General features: G+C 37.2%; 1 protein-coding gene across 1 annotated transcript; it reads left to right on the forward strand.

The window, feature by feature from the left end:
- Positions 1 to 2,489: 2,489 nt before the first annotated feature.
- Positions 2,490 to 3,044, forward strand: LOC104240364 (small ribosomal subunit protein mS79 (rPPR3b)-like). The gene has a single exon (XM_009795201.2). It carries the CDS (start codon positions 2,490 to 2,492, stop codon positions 3,042 to 3,044), a length of 555 nt encoding a protein of 184 aa, XP_009793503.2.
- Positions 3,045 to 11,549: the final 8,505 nt, after the last annotated feature.

The following is an 11,549-nucleotide window of genomic DNA, read 5'->3' on the forward strand; positions in this document are numbered from 1 at the left end:
ATCAAGCTTTTATTTAGTTAATCAAAATATTTATTTCTGCTAGTTAAGATAGCTCTTTAAATTCTATCATGTAATTTGCACAATTTGTGTTCTAATCTAATGATGAAAATCTATATTTTCCTTATTAAATGCACTACTATTACCATTGAGGTTATAGCCAAGTGTTCTAGAAGAATCAAATCATCTTTTATTGGATGCTCTTCTTTGTTTCTGACACGAATCAAGAAGTCACTGAATGTTGCATTTGTTCTTACTTTTATATTTCTTGTCATTTAAATATTTTTCATTTGAGGTCATAAGTATAATTTTGGCAAGCTAGTTTTTACAGTTTCTGCTTTGGTCAATTTTGGAACTACTAATCGTACGGGACAGAAATCACCTCCCAAACTATTACTTTTTCACCAAACGGTTCATCGATATCCAATATATCTCTAAAACTCTAGGCGATTGTTTCGATCGTTTGACGCTTAGCCAAAAGCGCTTCATCCCATATTATCACTTTTGCTTTCCTTATAAATTTAGCACTATTGCTCTGATTTGATATATTTGTGATGGTTATTTCAGTTATTTGAAGAGGCATATCAAATCTGAATTGAGTTGTACGTCCTCATACTAAAATCGTTGCTAGTACGCCACTTGTTCTTATTGTTAACAATATAATGCCTCTTGATATGACATTACAAGTAATGCATGACATAAGAATATTATTTCAATTCCGTTGGAGGCATCCAGAAAGGATAATCCCGCTATACCAGAGTCGATTATTTATAACATAGTCTTGAAAGTTTATTCTTGTTCAGGATTTAGCTTTGACTGTGCCTCCTCAAACACTTATATGGCCTTTTTAATATTATCCTAATCTTTTTTACTTTGTGATCTATTTTTTAAAAAAAATAAATTCTAACACTCTTTTTATGGAATAAATTTATGTACCCTAAGATTTGTTTTAACTTGAAAAATAATTTTACTCATATGATGAATTTAAAAAATAATTTAATTGGATTCTCTTGCAAATAATTAATTGAAAGATTTGATTTTAACATAAAATATAATTTATTTTCTGTTGATTTTGATTCTTAATATTAGTTCATCTCATGTTTGAATATTTAACCGTGATTATAATTTTTTCCACCATAATTTTTTTTAAAGAGTAAAAAGATCGATGACATTCCACTTTTAGATCTTTATGTTTGCAAAATCATTAGTGGTATTGGCTCTTACCAACCTTTTTCTTTCTTTTCTCACACGTTTATATTCTTAAAAATTTTCTTAGTTGTTCTTTAATAATTGAGTATATTTTTCTATATTACACGAAAAATTAATAATAAAAAATATTATTTGAGGAAAGCAGTTCAAATATAATATAATAATATATTATTGTGGAATTTTTTTCTCAATTTTAACGCTTTATGCAATCCGTTTAGCATTACTTTTATTTTTTTTTTGGTATTGAATATTATAGAGTGGTAATATATTATCGATATGGAGGATTTTTATGAAATAAATTTTATTAAACCTTCTTACATATTTTAATAAGAATTTAATAGACAAGATTGTATTAATTTTAAAATCTTAAATATTAAAAAAATTAACATAGAAGTTATTGTAGTTTAAAAAAATAAGTTACTACAGCTATGTCTTTTCCCTATGAATTCTTTTGTTTAATATTTTAGAGCTATTTTGGTCTGTCAATATTATATTCTTGCTTTTATAATAATATAGACTCTCATATTTTTAAATGGTTTTGGACAATATAATATATTTTCAAATTGAATTAGTAATAGGAATTTTTTAAGAAGTATATCCTAAAAATAATAGGATTACAAGGCTAATATATATTCCCAAAAATAAATATACTAATAGGATTCCTAAAGATAATCATGTAGGATTCTTAATGTGTAGTATTATGTCCTAAAACTAATAGGATTACAAGGCTAATGTCTAGAATTTCGATTATGTCCTTTTATTATGAGTTATTATGCTTAATATTAAAAGGTTATTTTTGTAATCCAACCTTTTATTCATGCTTTTATAATAATATAGATAGATAGATATAGATATAGATATAGATAGATAAGCTTATCTTTCCTACCAAAAAAAAAAGAGACAAATAAAAAATTGAAGTTAATTTTTTAAATTGCTACTCAGCGCCAAAATAAGCAAAATCAAATGTCCAGTTTTTCAACTGTCCGCCGTCTGCGAGGTATCCTCGCCGTAAACAACCACACGGCAACCACTAAAACCCCAATTACCTCTTCAAATTCCACCAATCAGACACCCCAAGCAATTGTAAATTTCTTGAAAGAATCATCACAGCACCCTAAGTTCCGACGCGAAGGACGGGTCCATTATGAACTCGCCGTTCACCGCCTTGCAAAAGCCTACCACTTCTCCGGCATCGAAGAAATTATCGAGCATCAAAAGCGGTACCCAGATATTCGTAACGAGGCCTTGCCTCCCGCCTTATTATTCTCTATGGGAAAGCGAAAATGTATCATCACGCACGTAAACTGTTCGACGAAATGCCTCAACTAAATTGTCCACGGACTATCCTTTCCTTCAATGCCCTTTTGGATTCATGCGTTAGGTCAGAGAGATATGATGAAATTGGCGGGTTGTTTCGTGAATTGCCCGCGAAATTGTCGATTGAGCCTAATTTACTGTCTTATAACCTTGCGATTAAGGCGTTGTGTAAGGCTGGTTCTTTCGATTCTGCTGTGCTTTTGATGGATGAGATTGAAAAGAATGGGATTAAGCCGAATACTGTGACTTGTAATACCTTGTTAATCGCACTTTATGAAAGTCAAAGGATTTCTGAAGCTGAAAATTTGTGGGTTGTGATGGAAAACAGAAATATTATCCCTGATCTTTGCAGTTACAATATTAGATTACGAAGTTTGGCTAAAGTTAATGAGGTTTCAAAGGCGATTCAGTTCTTCGAGGAGATCGTTAAGAAGGGTTTCAAACCGGACAAATTCAGTTACAATACTATGATAAGGATGTATATCGATGAGGGGAATTTGGAGGAGGCTAAAATGTGGTAACAGAAGATGCTACAAAATGGATGCCTTCCCGACTATGCAACGTTTAATATGCTTATTCCTTTGGCTTGTGACACGAAGAAGTTTGAATTTGCACTGTGTTTGTGCAAGAAAGCTATTGATTCACAAGTAATTGTTAATAGAGATAACATGCAGAGAGTTGTTGATGGCTTAGTTGAGCACTCTAAGATTGAAAATGCAAAGGAGCTGGTTAAGTTGGCCAAGTCTTGTAAGAGATTCCTGTATAAGCTTTCGTTGCCTTCGCATAACTAGTTGTTTCTCATCCCTGTTTCACTTATGATTTAATCTTTTGCCCGTGTACTTGAGCTTATATCAAGCTTGATTATGTCTTGAAGATGAAGTAACAGATGGTCTGAGAAAGGCTTGGATGGATTATGGAAAATTTAGCTTCTTGTATTTAGGTAGAGTTTGTTACATGACTGTTAACATTCAATCATATAGGACGGTTAAACATCAGTTGTAGTTCTTATCTGTTGTGTTTCTCCATCTTTGAGCAGGGGGACGGAGCTAGCCTATCAGCTACGGGTTCGGCCGAACCCAGTAGCTTTAGTCCAAACCCTATATTTGTGTTATAAAATTTGTTAATTATGTACTAATTATTGGTTTAGAACCCAGTAACTTAAAATGATTAGAACTCCGAACCCATAACCTTTAAATTCTGGCTCTGCCTCTGATTGAGCACCTTCCTATAATTCTTTTGAAATAGTAGTAAACAGCTCGGATGTCATAATTCTCTTGGCTCCTTTATGTCAAAGGAAACATACAACATGGAGACAAGCATTTTTAAAGGATGCTGGTGTAGGACTTTGAGACGGGGATTGGTTATTGATATTCTTGCACAAAACATCTTGGTGCTTCAGAGGTACAGAACTGGAGTTCTTTCATGCATTGCTCCTTATTGTAATTTGTTTATGCATCTAGCGTTTATTCATGTTTTGTTAATTAGATTAATCTAATTTTAAATTTGTAAAGAAGAAGAAGAAGAAGATGAGAAGCTTTAAAATTTGTAACTCGTGAGGAATTTGAGATTGAGTTAGACTTGAAATCCATCTTCTTTATAATTTGCATGGTATTAGAGCAAGACTCATCGCAAAAGATAACATTTCCTCGCTTATACTTTCTTTTGAACAAAAGAAAAAAGATTAGGAGAAGGAATATAAAGGGGGGAAAGGGGTGCATTTTTACATTGTTTCTTATTATGCTTCAGGTAAGGAAGATTTACCTGCTAGGCTTTCATAGTTTGCCTATTGTACCTCTTGGATCAAAAGTTGCCAGGGGTTTGATTAAATGACAAAGGCAAGACACAGCCACTAGCAAACATTCTCGATAGTTTGTGTCCATTTGAGTCTGCTTTATGAGGGCTCTAGGCTCTTTGCACTTCTACTTCTTTATTGAGTTGCTGAATTAACAAAACAATTGAAAAGATATACTATAAGCTGACATTTCTAGAGTATCGTCATACGGAATTGGTAATTAATTACAGAGGGGCTTCTTTCTTAATTAGCAGTTTTGTGGTATAATCAGTAATGTTTTCTTAGCTTTGAAGTGGAATTGCTTACTGATTTATGATGTTGGATTTTTAAGGATTACACTTTCAAGGGCCAATTTTGCTATTATCAAGTTTCTTACTTGTTTTATTAGGGGGATTTGCATCACTACCCGTTTTTTGGGTCACGTTTTAACTTGTGCCCGCTTTGCAAAAAAAATTACAAGCGTACCCACTTTTTCGCGTAACTTCAGCATACGGGGCTGAAGTAGCAAAGACAATCACGCAAAATTTCAGCATTCTAGTAGACGGGCCTGAAGTAGCAAAGACAATACGCTGAAGTTTTTCTGTCCTGGATAAGCTTTTTCAAAAACTTCAGCAGAAGATGCTGAAGTTATTTAGTTCATTTGTAAAAACTTCAGCACTAAAATAGCTGAAGTTTTTTTGTCCTGGATTCATTAGTTTTGTTATAAAACTTTTTCAAAAATTTCAGCAGAAGATGTTGAACTTATTTAGTTCATTTGTAAAATTTTCAGCACTATATAAGCTGAAGTTTTTTAAAAAACTTTCTAACATACTAGATAAATAATCACCTTATTCTTTCATAGTGTATTACTACTATAAAATAATCAGATTGTCAACAGTATCTAAATCATAAATTTTGGAAACAATAAACTTGAAAAAAACAGAATTACGTGGAAATATTCATAAATTATTGTCTACCAACTTACGTAATTATTTATAATTTATTTTTAAATGTTTTGGTGAAGATTAGACTTGGTTTTGACTGAATTTCAGATTGAAACTCGAAGAAGAAGAAGAAGAAGAAGAAGAAGAAGAAGAAGAAGAAGAAGAAGAAGAAGAAGAAGAAGAAGAAGAAGAAGAAGAAGAAGAAGAAGAAGAAGAAGAAGAAGAAGAAGGAGGAGGAGAAAGGGGGCTGAAATTGTTTAAAAAGTGGGTACAAATTAAAACTTTTTAAAAAAAATTGGTATAGATTAAATGGGGGCGATCAAATAGGACGCCCCGTGCAATTTTTACGTTTTATTAGCTTCTGGCTAAAGAACGCTATTTTACTTTTTATACATAAGGTGCTTATGAAATAGCTTTAAAAGGACCCCAAGTGGTAGGGCTATGCATAATTTGGTAAATGCCGAATTACTGTATCGAAACCGAAAATTTTGGTATTTGGTATTCGATATTTTGGTATTCGGTATGGAATTTGGTTTAAGTTTTAAAAAATATTGGTATAAGGTATGGTATTTGGTATTTTAAAATGAAATACCGAAATACCAATACTGTACCGAAATATATATTATATTATACAATACACATATTATTAATTATAGCATAAATATAAAAATCTAAATTTTGCTTTCCTTTATTCTCTAAGTTCATCAATTAACTTTAAGGAAATAACAAGACATTTCTAATGATCAAATTTATTCTTTTATGTACAGTTTTCTATCTCTAAGTTGATATTTGCTAGTTTTGAACAAAATTTTTGTCAACAAATATTTAGTTTTGTACTTTTGAGTACTTTAATTTAGAATGTTACAGTCTATAGTTGTATGCACTAGTTAGTATTCAAACCGAATAAATCGAAGTTACCAAACCGAATAAACCGAAACCGAAAGAAGAAAAACCGAACCATATCAAATTTAATTAGGTACGATATTGGTATTGCATTTTAAGAAACCGAATACCGAAAATACTAAACCGAAATATCTAAATACCGTATCATACCAACCGACGAACACCCCTGCCAAGTGGGTATTTACCCCAGCTTTGCTGGAAGAGGAGTAGCGCTACTTGTAGATCCAAAACCAGACAATTTATTTCAGCGATAAAACTTATTACATTAGATGTTTACAGTAATTTTATTAGCTTTTAGGTAATAAAATTGATGGAAGAATATTTATTGATTAACTATACTTACTTGGTAACAGATTAAAGAAAAACATATCAGATGTATTTATATATCAGTATAAACGCCATATATACATAAATTTCTTTTTTTCCCTCAGTTCGACATGCACATGTTGGGGGAAAAAAGCTGCTGAATCTCGGATCTCAAAACCTTGGCGGTGCAACATCTTGTGGAACTGTAAAAGGACCGCAATATGGTGCGAAATTAAAAAATAGTCAGATTTATAAGTAGTAATTGAAAAATAATCACAATTTTAAAAGTAATCAAAATTTAGCTACTTTTTATGTAAAGATAAATTTGAACGAAAACATTATTCAAAATCCGGAAACTATTCTAGCATAATATACTGGAGTTCCAATATAACATACTGGAACTCCACTATAATATACTGGACTTCCAGTATATTATACTGGAGTTTCAGTATAACATACTTGGTCCGGCATAATATGCTAGAAGTTCATACACATGTGCTTCAATCTCCAGTATATTATATTGGAAGTTCATACATAGGTGCACTAATAACTTTCCGTGTTGTAGCAAAGTAATGGCTATGTTTCAATGACTTTGCAAACGCTGGCTATTTTTGAATTATAAGTCTAAAAATTGGCTAACCCATGTTATTTTGACTGCAATAATATGCGTATTTGTTTGGATTTTACTCTTTTCTGATAATGCCTTTGGATAAAGCTAATCCTGTTGTCTAAATGCAGGCTTTAAACTTAACCTTGCACTTTTCTTTAACAGATTCTCCTGCCATCTATTACTTAGTACTATTAATTTTCTTGAACCAAAACAAAATGCCGGAAAAGAATATGAGAAGGAGAATCAGAGATTATGGTAATGTGCATCTTCTTTTTCTTTTTGGCTCTTATCATCTGGTATTCGGTATCCTGATTTGCATTGCGTAAAAGTGCATTAAAAGGGAAATTGCTTCCTATTAGTTGTTTACTCATTTCAAACGCTCGAAGCCGAGCTATTATAAAGAAGTAATCAGTGTTTGTTTTGATATTAGAACCTTTTTGAATAAATCAATTAAAGAAAATGAAGGGGTAAATCTTAGCTAAGTATAATAATCTCTAGAACAAAGGGTATATAAGATGAACACAGTGGATAATATTTCTTGATCTTGTGAAGATGAATGATCGAACATTAACGATACCAATCGTTTATGTAGACAAGTGTTACAGTCAGTGTTTTTAGCTGGAAAAGTAGAAAAAAGAGAGAGCCCCCTACAAAGTTGTTTTTCCCGCTATATATAAGGGACAAACCCCTTCTAAACCCTAAAAGACAAATTGTAGGGAATATTCGAAAGAATATTCCTAATGCCCCCTATTGGACCTACACTACTGTAAAAGTTATGCAATCTCTAATCACTTATCTGTCGTCCTCCACAGGACATCGAGCTACAAGGTCTCGTCATTTGTCGTATTCATCAATCGGTCGTGGTCGTCCAAATTTGGACTCATACAGTTAGTCCCTCCGCTTGTCGAGGTTGCAACTTGGTGCGTCCTTGATAAGCGGACACCACTCGCTCTTGTGGAGAAATTTGGTCTTACGAAGCATTACGGCCTAGCCAATAACGGGAGGTCAGCGTGCTCAACAAGACACCGAATAGTGTATCTTACCGAGAAATGACATCATTTTCACGTGCTTCATCATTATGCGTATTTTCGAGACAGGGGTTGAGGGCTTGTCGCTTCGATTTCGGTGCCACTCTGCAGCCTCCCGCTTCGATTCTGGCGCCACCCAATCCTATAAATAGGTTGAGGGTTTGTTTTTTTCAAAAACCCTTGGCCATTTTATTTCTAGTTATCCTTTCTCATCCCTCCCGCATTTGTTCCAACAACTTTCTGCTTCCTCTTCTCCCATTCTTCATTCTCAACCTTCTCTGCCATTTTAACACCTTTTCCATCGAAGAGATGCCTAGAACACATCGATCTCATGAGGGGGTTTCTAACGCCGCCCCGTTGTCCGTGGTGCTCCCCTATGGCGGTGAGGACATGACGGTGGAAGAGGGGGATAGTTTTCCCATCGGTCATTCTTTCCCCCTTCTTCCGTTAGCGGAAGAGTTCTGTAGATTCTATCAAGTTTGCCCGGCGCAACTTTCCCCATACACTCTTAAAATAATTCTGTTGTTGACAAAGTACGCGGAGTTGGCGGGGTGAGAGGTTACCATTCATCACCTCTTGCACTTGTTCTCACCCAACTTTCATAGGGGCACTATGGTTCATTTGAGGCACCGTGGGACAAAAGGGCTGGTGGTTGGGACCGACGACCGAGCAAGTCGCAAGTTTGGCATAAGTACTTCTTTGTCAAGACCGAACACATTATGTCTGATCCCGCTAGGTTCCCGGAGTGGTGGAACGAGAATCGTAAGTGTCGCCACTTATTTTACTTTTTCTTTTCCTCTTCATTAATTATAGGGTTTGTTTTCTTCTCATTTGCAGCTATGAGGCATCCACCCTACCCTATTGCAGGTATAAGGGATTGGGTAGCCCGGTTGTTGCCCCATGCAGTAGAGACCTTAGATTGGCCTGCCTTCGTGAAACGATATGGGCCGAGAGTTTCATCTGGTAAATGTCTTCCCCTATATCACTTCATTGGTTATATACCGTTGTCTATTGATACGACTCTTCGTGATGACAGGTCGAGGAGCTTCTAGGTGGAGGCCCCCAGTCCCTGCATTCTGACAAGTTGTCGTTGCTGCCGGAATGCAGTTTACTTTGAATGAATCCATCCGAGGGGGTCGTACTCAGCTGATACAAATGGAAGGTTCTTCTCGGGATATGGTCGTGAGGGAAGAGGCCTCTTCTGTACCGACCCCTCACCTTTTGGATGAATCATCTAATGGGATGAGTCGTTATTGAGGAAAAGGAGAAGAGTGGAGCTTGGGAAGGATGTGGTCGTGGACACCGGTAGAAGTAGGGTGGGTGTATCGCAGATGGCACTTGTGCTCACATTTATGGCCGACTCCATCTTGGCGGGGAGGTCTCCCCAAATGGAAGGGGTTTACCCAAGAGGCGGCTCCGTGCGCTCCGCTGAGGGTGGCGCGTCATCTAACGCTGGAGGGGGCCTGCACGTCGAGGGCGAATGCTCGAGTTCAGATGTCGACCCGGAGGATGTTCGTGAGTTTTTAGAATGCCATACTCATGTGGAGGTCAGAGTGGAGGGTTCTAATCGGTATATAGTTGTCCTAGGGGACTACAACTTGTTGTCGAACTGTGATCAGGTGGCGTCTGTTTTAGCCCCTTTTGTACTGCCCCCGAGAGCGAGGCGCTTAGAGCGATGAACGACATGGAGTTGTCTCGGAACATCGTCGACATGGCCTTGTGGGTAGATGTCTTTCTTTTCCTTTTCGTCGTTGGGTTTGCGTTGTTATTGTCGACTTGTCTTTTTATTTTAACTTCTTTCTTGTTGTGCCAGACCCTTATCATAGAGACCGAGCGCAAGCGTTGGGAAAGGAAGAGGATGGCCATCGACGGGAAGATGTCTTCCAAATATCAAGAATATCACACTAAGCATCGTGCGATGGCCGACATCTACAATCAGGACCCCGATTTCCAACTGTTCCGCGAGGGGCTTAAACAGAGGGAGGATCAATTGGTGCGCAAGTTCGAGGAGCTGAGGGAGCGAGACGAGGACCTTATGAAGGTCGTCGCCCCCCAACAGCGAACTTGAGGCATCCCTTAAGGTGAAGAAAGATGAGCTCGAGTTAAGTAGAGGGGTGATGGCCGAGAATACCGACTTGCAAACAAATGTGGCCAGTTTGACTACCGAATTGGGTACGAAGGCGGCGGAGATTGATGGGCTTAAGGGTGAGTTGAGTGTTAATGACGATAAGCTGGCAACTGCTATTTCTGAAACGGCGGTCTTGGAAAATACCCTTTGTGTCTGTAAGTCGGAGCTGACCAAGGAGAAGGAGGCATCCACGCTTAGGGTAGCGGGGCTTGAGGGGCGTGTTAAGGAGTTGGAGGCGGAGTTATCCCCGTTGACCGGACAAGTGGCGTCGTTGAGAATGGAGGACACGCGTTGACACTCGCAACCTTCTATATATCGTGCCTCGGTCGATCCCATCGTGCCCCATCATTTATATGAGTTGTGGGTTCACACCGAGGCCCAACTCGATATATACAAGGCTTTTCATGCCAACGGGAGGGAATCTGAAGTTGAACTTCAGGATATGCGTGCCAAAGCTCGGGCAGCTTACGAGGCATGTGGATATGACCCACTTACGCCTGATAGAGATGATATCAACTCTGATGATGCGAACCGTCTTGCCTCTGACTCTTGGTACGAAGATATGTATAGTACTATGGACGATGTGTAATTTTTTGGTTTGTACTTACTTTTGCTTCAGGTTTTTTGTAAGGGCGTCTTTGAGCCCATTGTAAAGATAGGTGTTGGTAATATTTTGTTGTAATGAAAAGATTGTTTTGTCAATTCTGTGGCAATCTTTGTTATATTTTTGTCGATTTAGGTGATGTCGGACCCTTTCCTTTGGTGACGGCCTTAGACTTTGGGATGTTAACTTCGAGCCGATATCGAGGTAATATCCCGTCATAGTTCGAGTGAAATTGAACTTGTATCTTTGTCGATGGCCTTGGCCATTGGGGTGTTACCTTCGAGCTAGCATCGAAGTGGTATCCCATCGTAGTTCGAGTGAAGTCGAACTCATATTTTTGTCGATGGCCTTGGCCATTGGGATGTTACTTTCGAGCTGGCGTCGAAGTAGTATCCCGTCGTAGTTCGAATGAGGTCGAACTCATATTTTCGTCGATGGCCTTGTCCATTGGGACGTTACTCTCGAGCTAGCATCGAAGTAGTATCTTGTTGTAGTTCGAGTGAGGTCAAACTCATATTTTCGTCGATGGCCTTGGCCATTGGGATGTTACTTTCGAGCTGGCATTGAAGTAGTATCCCGTCGTAGTTCGAATAAGGTCGAACTCATATTTTCGTTGATGGCCTTGGCCATTGGGATGCTACTTTCGAGCTGGCATCAAAATAGTATCCCGTCGTAGTTTTAATGAGGTCGAACTCATATTTTCGTGGGTGGCCTTGGCCATTGGGATGTTAC

The sequence above is a fragment of the Nicotiana sylvestris genome, chromosome 6 (genome assembly GCF_000393655.2).
Source record: "Nicotiana sylvestris chromosome 6, ASM39365v2, whole genome shotgun sequence".
NCBI lineage: Eukaryota > Viridiplantae > Streptophyta > Magnoliopsida > Solanales > Solanaceae > Nicotiana > Nicotiana sylvestris.

Bases quoted from the DNA above. Each gene is read 5' to 3' on its own strand.
- LOC104240364 (XM_009795201.2), top strand. From the start codon at position 2,490: ATGTATCATCACGCACGTAAACTGTTCGACGAAATGCCTCAACTAAAT.